General features: G+C 43.3%; 1 protein-coding gene across 1 annotated transcript; it reads left to right on the top strand.

Annotated features, from left to right (window-relative positions):
- The first annotated feature begins 2,652 nt into the window (after window positions 1–2,652).
- On the top strand, window positions 2,653–14,992 carry LOC103135331 (myosin-6). The gene is made up of 39 exons (XM_016669421.1): window positions 2,653–2,718; window positions 2,792–2,840; window positions 3,536–3,747; window positions 3,882–4,025; window positions 4,117–4,273; window positions 4,360–4,387; window positions 4,495–4,600; window positions 4,685–4,777; window positions 4,984–5,047; window positions 5,249–5,347; window positions 5,431–5,534; window positions 5,618–5,756; window positions 5,867–5,985; window positions 6,075–6,224; window positions 6,303–6,473; window positions 6,641–6,950; window positions 7,037–7,116; window positions 7,202–7,407; window positions 7,689–7,812; window positions 7,929–8,065; window positions 8,168–8,423; window positions 8,508–8,750; window positions 8,839–9,015; window positions 9,098–9,243; window positions 9,319–9,409; window positions 9,492–9,881; window positions 10,668–10,794; window positions 10,900–11,018; window positions 11,115–11,311; window positions 11,388–11,571; window positions 11,658–11,823; window positions 11,907–12,031; window positions 12,123–12,431; window positions 12,531–12,734; window positions 13,398–13,694; window positions 13,800–13,904; window positions 14,292–14,387; window positions 14,464–14,598; window positions 14,696–14,992. The coding sequence occupies exons 3-39, from the start codon at window positions 3,544–3,546 to the stop codon at window positions 14,714–14,716; spliced, it is 5,823 nt and encodes a 1,940-aa protein (XP_016524907.1). The 5' UTR covers window positions 2,653–2,718; window positions 2,792–2,840; window positions 3,536–3,543; the 3' UTR covers window positions 14,717–14,992.
- The last annotated feature ends 206 nt before the right edge of the window (window positions 14,993–15,198 follow it).

A 15,198-nucleotide genomic window follows, 5' to 3' on the forward strand; every position in this document is an offset into this window, starting at 1 on the left:
AACTGGTTTTCTTTTTAAAAACACAACTAATGTTGAGGATAACGACAGGGAAGAAGTCGCGCGAGGCGGGCCGGCAGCCGTATTTATCTGCTGTGTGACACTGTGCCACTCGGCCTTTGTTCTCCGTCTCAGTGCGCCATTGACATTTGCACTGGCTTTGTCAAAGTCACGTGGTTCATCTCACAGCTAAAGGAGGCGAAAAGACAACACGGTCTCCAGAACGCCTCTAAGTCTTTTTTTGTTTTTTTAAGGCATTATGCTCAGGAATCCTTTGGCTGACACCCAGAGGACTGTCACAAGGTGTGTGCTGATGTTATTTGAGAAAACTAGACCCTGAAATGGGATTAAATCAATTTGCTGCATTATCCTTTGGCAAATGGAGCCGGTCCATTAACCCCCAACGTTAAATACTGTGGTTTAATACACTTTAATAAGGTAACTGTGCTTACATGTCACATATTTTTAAATAGATACCTGCTGTGTGTTTTAATTAATACTACTTAATTTTCATCTTCTGATGCAAAGTGAACCTCCACTCAAGTCTCAACTCTTTTCAGCTACATTCATCTTCCTAACAAGTGTAACTTCCTGTTGAAGAAAGGCATTCCCAGAATATGATGCTGTTCCTACCAGAAGTCACCATGGTGATAATGGTGCAACGTTGGCTTTCTTTGCACTCTAAAACTTTGCTTCTGTATTAGCTGACCAGATCCAACCCATCTACATGTTTCCTCTGCCCTTTATAGCAAACTCTACATGAGAATTTTCATATGCTGTCCTCAAAGCAGTAGTGCAGGGTTCAGTCCCTGACCTGAGACCTTTGTTGTCTGTCTGCGCCCTTCTTCCCTCTCAGTTCATTTCCTGTCCTGTTAAATAATGAGCACTAGTGCCAGAAGATGTTAAAAACAACATTACTTCCTCTTCAGAACTCTTCAGTTAAAGTCAAGTTTATGGAGTAGGAGACTAATTAGAGTCCTTTCAACAGGCTCTCCCATCTGAGCTATGGATGTTTGCAGTCCTCCAAAGCTTTAATAGAGCTTTGGAGGACTGAAGCTTTAATGGCTGCTTCTCTGATTAATGCTCTCCCTACTTGTCCAGTGCAGTAGGTTGTGCCATACTCTTTTCCATCTTCAGATGATGGATTTGACCGTGCAATCAGCTGCAGCGGATTTTATTTAGGGGTGTCAGAGTTAAGAATAGAAATGAATACCAGACTTTTATGGAAAGGATGTTGAAATTCATCTAAGATGTGTGCATTAAAGGTGTGGCATGTAACTTTTATAAAAATGTTTTTTGCTATTTTATTATTATTATTATTATTATTATTTGCATATTTCTTAAAACCTTCACTGTGTACTTACAGTATATTATGAGACAGAAATTCTGTGAAAAAATTGAGCTCCTCTGATTCCTCCTGTGGTCCTTTCACAGATTATCTGTCTCATACTACCAGGACTCAGTGACGGTTTTCACAAATATCTAAAAGGAACGTAAATTTCTACAGGTTTCCTACTGCTGCTGCAAATATGCCAGACTCAGACCAAGACAAACTGTCTCGTTTATTCACAAAACAACTCTTAACTGGCCCTAAATGTTCAGCCTCTGCATCGGTTTGAAGCATGCATACAGGCTGCATATAGAAGGGCTGAAGAGGCTTGAAAAGCTAGTTGTTGAAATCCGTGAAAGGGACAAAAGACAGCTGAGAATGAGAGCCTCGGTGTGCTGAGGAGTGCGACACGAGGAGCAGACAGCCAATTAACGAGACCCACGAGGTTGCTGAACTCCCAGCGTGTGAAATCCTCGGTGTCACAGGGACTCGTGTGCTTCTTCAGGGGGTCTTAAGGTGGTCGGCTCAATAAACACCTGACTTAAAGATGTCTTCTGTTAACGTGACGCTTATTATCAGCATTGATCCTGCTGCTAATGATACGGAGTTCACTGAGAAGGTGGTGGATATCCCATCTGAGGTGAATGTATTTATTTCCAGCACGCTACGGAGAGCTTTGCAAGCAGGCAGCTGTCCCACCCAACCTTTTATTGTGGACAGAGGAGGGCACACTGTCCAGAGGGAGGCAAGGAAGGTCTGCGAGAAAGAATCCAAGCCAAAGTATTCACAAGGTTATCTTTGTCCTCCAGGACAGTTGAATCCTCTGACAATAGGGACTCTGACAGTGTGATGTTCAACCTTATTGTAGTGTGAGTGAAAGGTTCTTTTTCCGCTTTGGAAAAACTGTAAGAAAACATCAACATGGCTTTTTCTGCACATTTCCCCCATACAAGCAAATATTTATTGAGTTAATCGGCAAAAGAATTTGTAACAGCAAAAAAAAAAATAAATATTTTGCACATTTTAGACAAAAAAAAAATCCTGAAAATTTGTCTCGTAGATACCACTCAGCCTTCAGTGTTGGGCAGGAATCTTTTCTGAGATTTCAGTATTTTTTATTTTTTTTGTCTTCCATCTTTCAAGAAGGTCAGGACCGAAATAGATCCTGATTTAGAATCTTCTGATAGTCTTTACGTGCAACAGCCAATAGAAACGTGGCAGCTATGACTGTCCACACCTTCTTATTTCTAAATGCAGATGTTCCCTTTTGTGCTCTTGCTCTGTCCTTGTAGGGGGGGAGCTGCTTCAGCAAAGCACTGCCTACTGGATGTATAAAAAGAGGAGATCCAGAGAAGCTGCAGCAGCAAAGGACAGAAACAGCACACCTGCCGGTCAGTACGCCATCATTTCATCACTAATCCTGTCAGTGACTCAAAATCTGATGTAACATTTCACCTTTTAAAGACTCATCCAGCAGAACAAGTCAGCTAAAGAGAAGAGGACCATCAAACAGGTAAAGAAGGTCATAAGTTCCCCAATAGAAAATAAATGACTTTAGGGTAATTCACCTGTCTAGTTTTTGGTGCAGCAGTCTATATTTCACATATGATAATAATAATAATAATAATAATAATAATAATATAGTTTTATTTCAGCCGTAAACAGGGAAAAGTCAATAACAACAGCGCTACTAATCTTAATAACCAACAATAACCAATAGTGCTGCTAAAGAAACATAGGAGAAATGAAGATTAAGAGTAAAGAAAATGATCAAATAAACACTGAATATGTGAAATTAATTAAATTAGCAAGTGTGACTTGTTGATGCAATAAGAGCAGGAATCATGGGAAACAATGTTGATCACAGTGAGTAAATGATGAACCGATTAAGTAACCAATCAGCTGAATAATCGATCAGTCAGTCTAATAAAATAACTAGTATTTTAGGGATGGTTGTATTTGAAATTTGCATTTAATTTCTTTGCAGTTCTGTGTTGCAATAGTTTTTGCCTGGTAATTAGTCTTCACATCTTTATGTCCTATCATTCTGAAATTTTTTAAAGAAGAAAAAAAGATTGTAGTTGAGAACGTACTTTTAACACATTTCTAGTTTAGTTTTATTTAGGTTCGGGACTTCTCTGGATTCTTTGGAGAGTAAAAGTAATCCACTGCCTAAATCTTTTGAAATCAAACCCCAACTTTCCACAGCTTTCAAGATGTCAGGTGACGCCATAATGGCGGAGTTTGGGCCAGCAGCGTCCTTCCTGAGAAAATCCGACAAGGAGCGACTGGAGGCCCAAACGCGACCTTTTGACATGAAGAGGGCCTGTTTCGTGCCCGATCCCGAAGTGGAGTATGTTAAAGCCACAGTTACCAGCAGAGATGGGGACAAAGTCACCGTTGAAACTGAAACTGGAAAGGTAAGCAGGGCGCAAATGTACATTTGTAACCTGGAGAAATGGTTGTGGTTAAAAACAAAAAAAAACCCCAACAACTTTTAGTGGATCTTAAATGAATTTGAACAGAGATGTTTGCTGTGATGAATGTCTTACAGACTGTTACGGTTAAGGAGGTAGATGTCCACCCCCAGAACCCGCCAAAGTTTGATAAAATCGAAGACATGGCCATGTTCACCTTCCTCCATGAGCCCGCGGTGTTGTTTAACCTCAAAGAGCGTTACGCGGCATGGATGATCTATGTGAGCAATCGCTACAAACATCAACAAGCTGCTTGTTTTCAACTTTACGTTCCCAGTAAGTCATACGTTTGCTGTCCGTCTCTGGCGTCAGACCTACTCAGGGCTCTTCTGCGTCACCGTCAATCCTTACAAGTGGCTGCCGGTGTACGATAAATCGGTGGTTAACGCCTACAGAGGAAAGAAGAGGAGTGAAGCTCCTCCTCACATCTACTCCATCTCTGACAATGCCTACCAGTACATGTTGTCGGGTGAGTTCCAGCTAGAAAAGAATGTCAGAAATTATCCAGATATTAAAAGACAAATGGACTAACACAGATCTTGTTTGATATCGTAGACAGAGAAAACCAGTCAATCCTCATCACGTAAGTTATATATGGTACTCAAAGCTGCTTTGATTATATTTTCAAGCTGATTTCTTTAACCTTTATATCATATTTATTATGTATACTATATGTTTTTCTCTGCCCAGTGGAGAATCTGGTGCAGGAAAGACTGTAAACACCAAAAGGGTCATCCAGTACTTTGCCAGCATTGCGGCTGTCTCTGGAAAGAAAGATCCAAATCAGGAGAAAAAGGTTGATATTATTCCTTCAATGTTATAAAGAATAAAAAAACTAAAATCTACGGCTACAGTGATTAAACCTTGTACTTCCACACAGGGAACCCTGGAAGATCAAATCATCCAGGCCAATCCTGCTCTGGAGGCTTTTGGAAATGCCAAGACCATCCGAAATGACAACTCTTCCAGATTTGTATGAACATTTCCTCACTTCCTATTTTTTATTGCTGCATTTAGAGAGCCTGCAGAGTTAAACATCAAGTTGAAGAAATGACAGAGTATCATGAGTTGTGTGTGTGTGTGTGTGTGTGTGTGTGTGTGTGCGTGTGTGTGTGTGCGTGTGTGTGTGTGCGCGTGTGTGTGCGCGTGTGTGTGTGTGTGTGTTATTATATTTTACAGGGTAAATTCATTCGAATTCACTTTGGGGTGAGTGGAAAATTGGCCTCAGCTGACATTGAGACATGTGAGTCTGCTTTGATAAAAAGCTGTCCAACATTTTTCCATCATTTCTTTGAACGATTTTCTAGTAAAACCACATCACTTTTGTGAAAGTCAATGACTACCTTCAGCTTTATATTCAGAAGAATACAAAGCTATTGACTAAAGTTTAGCTTGATCTCTTGTGGACACCCTAAATGTAATCATAACATATTTCTTTTTTTAGATCTGTTGGAAAAATCTCGTGTCACTTATCAGCTCAAAGCTGAGAGAGACTATCACATCTTCTATCAGATTCTGTCCCAAAGGAAGCCAGAGCTGCTTGGTGAGCACACTGCAAACAAAGACTATGCAAGTCTTATAAAACACCTCAGTCTTTATAACCGAACCTTTTCACTCCTTTAACAGAAATGCTGTTGATCACCAACAACCCCTATGACTACGCGTACATCTCTCAAGGAGAAACAACCGTAGCCTCCATCAACGATGCAGATGAGCTAATTGCTACTGATGTAAGTAAATGCAGTCTGTTTAGCCGAAATCCCCCTGCACATAGTTTCCAAACTAAGTCAAATTAAATTTTATTTGGTAATAGGAAGCTTTTGACGTCCTGGGATTCACCCAAGAGGAAAAGAATGGCATCTACAAGTTGACTGGAGCTATTATGCATTATGGAAATATGAAGTTCAAGCAGAAGCAGAGGGAAGAACAAGCAGAGCCCGACGGCACAGAGGGTAGGCAATGACGCCGTCTGTTTGTACACTTTGACATCGTTGTAACTACAGAAACATTCTCTGATCCCATTGCAATAATAGCAATAATCTGACACAATAACCAATTTTAGATGTGGACAAAGTGGCATATCTTATGGGCCTGAACTCTGCTGACCTCATCAAGGGGCTCTGTCACCCGAGAGTTAAAGTAGGCAACGAGTGGGTCACCAAGGGCCAGAGTGTGCAGCAGGTAACCAAAACGCATCTATGTTTTGTGTGTGTATCAGCAGAATTGATAAATATCACGTTTAAATCAGTTTGCATCCATCCCATTTTTAGGTGTACTACTCTATCGGTGCTCTGGCAAAGTCAGTGTATGAGAAAATGTTCCTGTGGATGGTGGTGAGAATCAACCAGTCCCTGGATACCAAACAGCCTCGGCAGTACTTCATTGGGGTGTTGGACATCGCTGGATTTGAGATCTTTGATGTGAGGGTTTGTGGTTTCATGGGCAGCCGATCTGTAGGAGAAAAGATCTCACTCTGCATTTGCTTTTATGGCTTCTAGTTCAACACCTTTGAGCAACTGTGCATCAACTACACCAATGAGAAGCTGCAGCAGTTTTTCAACCACCACATGTTTGTGTTGGAGCAAGAGGAGTACAAGAAAGAGGGCATTGTGTGGGAGTTCATTGACTTTGGTATGGACTTGGCAGCCTGCATTGAACTCATTGAAAAGGTTTGTACATCATCCAGTCTAAGAGCATTCAAGACGTCATCTGAGGATTTATTCTCAGATCAGATGCTCATGTTCATGCTGTCATTTCTTTTCTGTGCATAGACATTAAGGGATGCTAAACTTGCAGAGTGTTTGATGTTTAATCTTTCGTGAATCTACCCTAACAGCCGATGGGCATCATGTCTATCCTTGAAGAGGAGTGTATGTTCCCAAAAGCCAGTGACACGACATTTAAGGCCAAACTGTATGACAACCATCTGGGTAAAAGCCCCAACTTCCAAAAGCCCAGAATCGTTAAAGGGAAACCAGAAGCTCATTTCTCTTTGATTCACTATGCTGGTACTGTTGATTACAACATCGGCAACTGGCTGGAGAAGAATAAAGATCCACTGAATGAGACTGTGGTTGGACTCTATCAGAAGTCTAACCTGAAGTTACTATCTATGCTGTTTGCTGGGTATGCTGGCGCTGATTCAGGTGAGGCCTCTGTCACCTTACTGATTATTACTTCCATTGAATTTAAGCAGTAATTTTCAACTTTAATGTCTATAATGTTCATACAGCCCAGGATGCAGGAGGCAAAGGGGGAAAGGGAGGAAAGAAGAAAGGTTCTTCCTTCCAGACTGTGTCTGCTTTGCACAGGGTAGAGTACATATCACGTTTTAGACATTTTCAAAGCTAGGTATCCTGCATCCAATACCTTATTTATGCTGTACTTGCATTAACAGGAAAATCTGAACAAACTAATGACCAACCTCAGGTCAACTCACCCTCATTTTGTTCGCTGCATCATCCCCAATGAGACCAAGACTCCCGGGGCTATGGAGAACCCTCTGGTCATGCACCAGCTGCGCTGTAACGGTGTGCTGGAAGGAATCAGAATCTGCAGAAAAGGATTCCCTAACAGGATTCAGTACGGCGATTTCAAGCAAAGGCAAGAAAAACTCATGTTATTTGCAAGATCCTTTCCATTTGGGTATAAATGATGTTCCAAAGCATGACACCTAATTTGTTGAAGTTGTCAAGTTTGATGGTTGAGGTCAGAAGTTGTCATTGTTGGTACTTTCTTTACAGCAATGTTGCTGATGCTTCTCTTGGGTTACCTGAAGTTTAATAAGACAAATATGCCAACAATCCTTAGAACTATAGAATTTCGCAGCTTACGATTTCATTTAGAAATTTTCATATTTACCTCCAAAAGTTGCGCCGTTTCAGATATCGCATCTTGAACCCGAGTGCCATCCCTGAAGGGCAGTTCATTGACAATAAAAAAGCAGCTGAGAAACTTTTGGGGTCTTTGGATATCGATCATGAGCAGTACAAGCTGGGACACACAAAGGTTGGTTCTGTATATTAAAAAACCATAAAGAGCAGATTGAGAAAAACATTTCCTGTCCTTTGACAAAATAAAATAAAATAAAATAAAATAAAATAAAATAAATCTGTCACTATCAGGTGTTCTTCAAAGCTGGGCTGCTGGGTGTACTGGAAGAGATGAGAGACGACCGTCTAGCTCTCATCATCACTGGGATTCAGGCGAGATCCAGAGGACTTCTTGCCAGGATTGAGTTCCAGAAAATTGTTGAACGCAGGTTGGAGTTCACTGCTTATTTTCACCGCAAAAAAACCAAAACAAAAAAAAAAACAACATAATTCTAACAAAGAAAACTCAAACATCCTGATTTTCTCCACAGAGATGCCTTGTTGGTGATCCAGTGGAACATCCGTGCCTTCATGGGTGTGAAGAATTGGCCCTGGATGAAGATGTTCTTCAAGATCAAGCCTTTGCTTAAATCAGCTGAGACCGAGAAGGAGATGGCAAACATGAAAGAGGAGTTTACCAAGCTCAAGGAGGCCTACGCCAAATCCGAAGCCCGCAAGAAAGAGCTTGAGGAAAAGATGGTCACCCTTCTCCAAGAGAAGAATGATTTACAGCTCCAATTTCAATCTGTGGGCTGAGTACCTTATCTTAATTTTTAACAGTTGCATAGAGCTACTGTAGAATATAACACAAGCTTAATTCCCTCTGTGTAGGAGCAAGACAATCTTGCGGATGCCGAGGAGCGTTGTGAAGGTTTGATCAAGAGCAAAATCCAACTGGAGGCCAAAGTGAAAGAGCTGACAGAGCGGCTGGAGGATGAGGAGGAAATGAATGCAGAGCTGACAGCCAAAAAGAGGAAGCTTGAGGACGAATGTTCAGAGCTCAAGAAAGACATCGACGATCTGGAGCTGACTTTGGCTAAAGTGGAAAAGGAAAAACACGCCACTGAGAACAAGGTATATTTCATGCTAACTCGCTGGTCAAATTCTTGGCTTTGGGAATAATTCCCTTCTTCATGGTAGTATGTTGTGTGCTTCCTATAAGGTGAAAAACCTGACAGAAGAGATGGCAGCGTTGGATGAAATCATTGCCAAGTTGACCAAGGAAAAGAAAGCTCTTCAGGAGGCTCATCAGCAGACGCTGGATGACCTGCAGAGTGAGGAGGACAAAGTCAACTCTCTGACCAAGGCCAAAGTCAAGCTGGAACAGCAAGTCGATGATGTGAGTTCTTGCATTAAGAGAGAAGTACCTTGGATGGACTAGAGACAAATTAGTGAGCTAATTGTTTGGAATGATGCTTCAGCTTGAAGGATCCCTGGAGCAAGAGAAGAAAATAAGAATGGATCTGGAAAGAGCCAAGAGGAAGCTGGAAGGGGACTTGAAATTGACCCAAGAAAATGTGATGGACCTGGAGAACGACAAACAGCAGCTGGAGGAGAAGCTTAAAAAGTAAAATTTACAAATCAGCAGATGTGATTTTTATGACAGTTGTCTAAAGTAAAAGGTTTGTGCCTTTGAATGCAGGAAAGACTTTGAAATCAGCCAGCAACTCAGTAAGATTGAGGACGAGCAGGCGATGGGTGCTCAGCTTCAGAAAAAACTGAAGGAGTTGCAGGTAAGCGCGCCAGCAGACATGTTATGCTTCGTTTTCTCTTTATTAGCCGTGCCTCTAACAATGTCGGGCGACTTCCATCAAGGCCCGAATTGAAGAGCTGGAGGAAGAGCTGGAGGCCGAAAGGGCTGCCCGGGCCAAAGTGGAGAAGCAGAGAGCCGACTTGGCCAGGGAGCTGGAGGAGATCAGCGAGAGGCTGGAGGAGGCCGGAGGAGCCACCACAGCCCAGATCGAGCTGAACAAGAAGAGGGAGGCTGAGTTTCAGAAGATGCGCAGAGACCTCGAAGAGGCCACCCTGCAGCACGAAGCCACCACGGCGGCGCTGAGGAAGAAGAACGCCGACAGTGTGGCCGACCTGGGAGAGCAGATTGACAACCTGCAGAGGGTCAAGCAGAAGCTGGAGAAGGAGAAGAGCGAGCTCAAGCTGGAGCTGGATGATGTGGTCTCCAACATGGAGCAAATCGCCAAAGTGAAAGTAAGACACTCCTAGAAAAAATATAAGACTAATAAAACATTTATTTTATTCGTTTGTAATAAAATAAATGTGCACATGTGTGTGTAAAAGTGATAGGAAAACCTCAATTTCAGTGTTGGTGATTTAGAAACTCTTTAGAAAAGACATTGTTCCAGGAAACACTAAAGGACCTTTACATGAAGAAACTGGTCTATGCTTTCTAGTCTACTAGTTTTCCCCAGTGTGATTTGTATTGGATTAGCTCGTTCCACATTGTTCATACACATACTGTGGCTTCAAGCCTGCAACAAAATATTTCTATACATCTTTACTAAATTGCATGTTCATGCTACTTTACAGAGATACGAGTCAGAAGCTTAACGCTATATACTTTTTATATTGAGTATTTTTGCATCTTCAGTGAAAGTAGTCTTTAGTTTAGTGCCTGCTGACATTTTGAAGAAAACTCCCATATACTAAGCTAACAGTCATTAGCACCATGTTTATGTTACTTATAGCAACACAAAGAGCCCCCGTCCCTCTCAAAAGTGTAAACATTAAAAATGTACCGAATCCCAACTGTTGCCAAACAGATGATTTAAGAGAATCTGGGGCACCTAATGTTACAGCTTCATCGGACAGAACCATACATAGCAGTCTCCTCAACAAGAAATATTGTGATGTTTCAATTACCTCAACATCTTGTGAGATGAGATCTTGTTACAGCCTAGTGAACATGGAAATCAATCGGTTGCACGTTTTCTTCAAACATGCTAAATTTGACACCTTGTTAATCTTTTTCTTTAGACCAACCTGGAGAAAATGTGCCGTACCCTGGAGGACCAGATGTCTGAGTACAGAATAAAGTCAGAGGAGGCCCAGCGCTCCATTAATGATTTCACCATGCAAAAAGCAAAGCTGCAAACTGAAAATGGTAACAAAATACAGTCATGCGGAAATAAAATCACCATTTTATTTCACCATTTCATGACATCGAAAAACCACAGGACAATCTGCGGACCGAGCCTTTGTTTTACAGGGGAGCTTCTGCGGCAGATGGAGGAAAAGGACTCTTTGGTCTCGCAGCTGACCCGAGGGAAGCTGTCCTACACTCAGCAGGTTGAAGACCTCAAGAGACAGCTGGAGGAGGAGGTGAAGGTAGGCTACGGTTTCAAGAAGTTCTGCTTTTAGTACAAAAAAAAAAAAAAAATCTCTCCCAGCAAGACAACTTTATTTTATTCCAATTTCTTAAAGGCCAAGAATGCACTTGCCCATGCAGTGCAGTCTGCTCGCCATGACTGCGATCTGTTGAGAGAGCAGTTTGAGGAGGAGCAGGAGGCCAAAGCCGAGTTCCAGCGCAGCTTGTCCAAGGCCAACTCCGAGGTGGCTCAGTGGAGAACCAAGTATGAAACTGATGCCATCCAAAGAACCGAGGAGCTGGAAGAAGCAAAGTAAGGACTTCAGAACAATTCCCTTCTCTTTTGTTTTGCCTGAGCTGTGATTGCTTTATTATGTTTTTGCCTTTAGGAAGAAGCTAGCTCAACGCTTGCAGGAGGCCGAGGAAGCTGTTGAAGCTGCAAACGCTAAATGCTCCTCCCTGGAGAAAACCAAACACAGGCTTCAAGGGGAAATCGAGGATCTCATGGTGGATGTGGAGAGATCTAATGCGGCTGCTGCAGCTTTGGACAAGAAGCAAAGAAACTTTGACAAGGTGCTGACACGTTGCGGATATGCAGAGTCCTTTTGGGGGGAAAAGGAAGGCTTGTTGAGAAAATTTGTTACTTGAAATTCTTGCAGGTCCTTGCTGAGTGGAAGCAGAAGTACGAGGAGTCTCAGACTGAGCTGGAAAGTTCTCAGAAAGAGGCACGTTCCCTCAGCACTGAGCTGTTCAAGCTCAAGAACTCCTACGAAGAGTCTCTGGATCATCTGGAGACCATGAAACGCGAAAACAAGAACCTTCAAGGCACGTAGAACTCATTGTTCAAGTTTCACAATACACACGATATGGTTGAATGATAGAAAACGGAATAATTCTGCCTAAAACAGAGGAAATTTCTGACCTAACTGAGCAACTTGGTGAGGGAGGAAAGAGTATCCATGAGCTGGAGAAGATCCGCAAGCAGCTGGAGCAGGAGAAAGCCGAGATACAAACGGCTCTGGAAGAAGCCGAGGTGATTAAAATGTTGGATACGTCACGCATTCACCTTTGTGACCTTTGATGCTTTGAGGGGAAACCCAGCCGCTTTCTGTTTTTTGCACCAGGGTTCCCTTGAACACGAGGAGGGTAAGATCCTCCGAACGCAACTAGAGTTCAATCAGGTGAAGGCGGACATCGAGCGCAAGCTGGCCGAGAAGGATGAGGAGATGGAGCAGGCTAAGAGGAACCAGCAGAGGACGGTGGACACCCTGCAGGGCTCCCTGGAGGCGGAGACTCGCAGCAGAAACGAGGCTCTCAGGCTGAAGAAGAAGATGGAAGGAGATCTCAACGAGATGGAGATCCAGCTGAGCCAGGCCAACAGGCAAGCGGCAGAGGCTCAGAAGCAGCTCAAAGGAGTCCATGCCCACCTAAAGGTCACAGACCCAACATCACAGACGCTTCGATTTTCCATTCCAGGCTCATCACTTGTCAATGGAAGGTAAACCGAATCTACGTATTGTTTGTCGTAACAGGACTCGCAGCTACATCTGGACGATGCGCTTCGGTCCAACGACGACCTTAAGGAGAACATCGCGATTGTGGAGAGACGCAACAACTTGCTGCAGGCGGAGCTCGACGAGCTGAGGTCTCTGGTGGAGCAAACCGAGAGAGGGCGCAAGCTGGCGGAGCAGGAACTGCTGGATGTCAGCGAGAGAGTTCAGCTGCTGCACTCACAGGTACACCAGCCAGCAAATGTCCAGTCCGTACCCATGTTGGTACGAGGGACGCTTCACAACTCGGCTCCTCCTTTAGGGTGGAACAGCGCACGAGGGATAATGAGAAGTTGAACAAAAGTTTATAGGCAGTTGTACAAGTGAACAAGTTTTCTGTTGCTTACTTGCATGTTGAGTGAACATGGAGCCGCTCCCACTCCTGTGTTGACCGGAGTCTAGCTCTGCACCAAAGCTGTCTTATGACACTCTGCTTCAAGGCTCATGATTCGCTGCTAAACTTAAGAGCTAAGCTTATGACAGCAGAGTGTCATAAGCTGTCTTATGACACTCTGCTTCAAGGCTCATGATTCGCTGCTAAACTTAAGAGCTACTTCTTTTTCCTGTATTTTTATCATTTGAAAATTTCTGATTTTCATTTCTGAACTGATTTTCTCTACACTTTTCACTTCATTCTTTGGAACACAATGTGAGATTACTCAGCCTCCAAACATTTCAAATCTGAAACACACACAAAAAAAGCCCTACTACCTGCCTGTATGGCTTTACAATGTTTTTTTTTTCTTTTTTATAAATGTTCAGTTTCAATCTGTTTTAACAATTTTTTTAATGTTACCAGTCAGTCAAGACGTGCTACTGGCGAGCTAACGCTCTATCCTGATCTCCCAGAACACCAGCCTGCTGAACCAGAAGAAGAAGCTGGAGGGAGACATCGCCCAGATTCAGAATGAGGTGGAGGAGGCCGTGCAGGAGTGCAGAAACGCCGAGGAGAAGGCCAAGAAGGCCATCACCGACGCAGCCATGATGGCAGAGGAGCTGAAGAAGGAGCAGGACACCTGCTCCCACTTGGAGCGCATGAAGAAAAACATGGAGCAAACCATCAAGGACCTGCAGCACCGCCTGGACGAAGCGGAGCAAATAGCGATGAAGGGCGGCAAGAAGCAGGTCCAGAAGCTGGAGGCCAGGGTAAACTGTCCCCATCCGTCACAGTGCTGCTGGAAATTACAGCACCTTTTACATTTATAAATGCAACCTCTTTTTTTTTTTTTCCCCTTCCCCCTTCATTTCAAGATCAGAGAGCTGGAAAACGAGATCGACGTGGAACAAAGAAAGAGCAGTGACTCTATCAAAGGGGTCCGCAAATATGAGAGACGCATCAAGGAGCTCACCTACCAGGTCAACCCCGCCGCTACACTGCAAAAACTAGTTTCTACCACAAATTGTATGCTTTAACTAAGACAAAACCAACTTTAAAGTAGCTTTTCAGAATGATATGGGAGCTTGTTTTAAGTCAATAATTCCTTAATGTCGATGAAAAAAGTCCTGGTTCCACTGGTAAGTTATTTCACTTGTAACATGGGAAAAATGTCTTGTTATAACTTCTTCATCAACATTAAGGACTTGCTGACTTAAAACAAGCTCCCACATCTCGCTGACAAGTTACTTGTTGGTCCGTTTTGTCGCATTTAAAGTGTACTAAGATATTTGCACTAGAAATTAGAGCAAAAACACTAAGATTTTGCGTTCATGCTCAGTAAGCAACATAATCTGCTGACTGAACAGACGGAGGAGGACAAAAAGAACCTGGCCCGTCTGCAGGATCTGGTGGATAAACTTCAGATGAAAGTGAAATCCTACAAGCGGAGCGCGGAGGAGGCCGTAAGCTGGAACACTTCGGTTTTGGTCGCCTTCATACGTTAACATCGCCGATCCTGATTTTATTTTATTTTTTCAGGAGGAACAGTCCAACGTGAATCTGAGCAAGCTGCGCAGGCTGCAGCACGAGCTGGAGGAGGCGGAGGAGAGGGCCGACATCGCAGAGTCTCAAGTCAACAAGCTGCGAGTGAAGAGCCGAGACGCCGGAGCTAAGGTGCGGAGACGAACGTGTCAAGGTTTCAACATTTGCTGCTCTAAATCATTTTGCAAAAGGATGACGTCTTCTGTCTGTTTTTTATTCCCCCCCCCAGAAATCGCATGATGAAGAATGAAGCCACTGCCAAGGCTCCTCTGCGTGCCTGTAGTTTAGTCGTAGTCTTGTAGTTCTTTGTCCTCCATGCAACATGAGCGGAAAAAAGAATAAATGAATTATGCATGCACCTGCACCACCAGTCTCAGTGGTTTAATTTAACTCCATCAGCTGATTACAGCAACACTTAAAATACATTTTGCAAAAACCAGGATGTCTTTACTACCAGTACAAAACTGCTGAATGTTTTCTTCTTTTTTTTTTTTTTTTGGATGACAAAAAGGAAAAAAGAAAAGAAGTAGCCTTGGCTTTGATTCTCAGAATTGTGCTTCTCGCAGCATGCGGCTCTGATGTGCTGCTGACATGAGCAGCTGAGTGTGCAGCTGGGGATGGGCTGTAGGAGGACGACTGCAGGCGGCTCGGTTCAGGCAGGAGGACGGAACAGATGAATCGGGGTTCTGAGTCGTCTCGGGCCTCGCTCTGGTTTGGTCGGAGCCAGGAAAC

Source organism: Poecilia formosa, unplaced genomic scaffold (assembly GCF_000485575.1).
Source record: "Poecilia formosa unplaced genomic scaffold, Poecilia_formosa-5.1.2 Scaffold24, whole genome shotgun sequence".
NCBI lineage: Eukaryota > Metazoa > Chordata > Actinopteri > Cyprinodontiformes > Poeciliidae > Poecilia > Poecilia formosa.

What these genes read in the sequence shown, in the direction of transcription:
- LOC103135331 (XM_016669421.1), top strand. Translation starts at nt 3,544, where the DNA reads ATGTCAGGTGACGCCATAATGGCGGAGTTTGGGCCAGCAGCGTCCTTC. An exon ending in CTGGATTTGAGATCTTTGAT is followed by an intron (nt 6,225 to 6,302) that starts GTGAGGGTTTGT and finishes TATGGCTTCTAG; the next exon opens with TTCAACACCTTTGAGCAACT. An exon ending in GTATGCTGGCGCTGATTCAG is followed by an intron (nt 6,951 to 7,036) that starts GTGAGGCCTCTG and finishes ATGTTCATACAG; the next exon opens with CCCAGGATGCAGGAGGCAAA.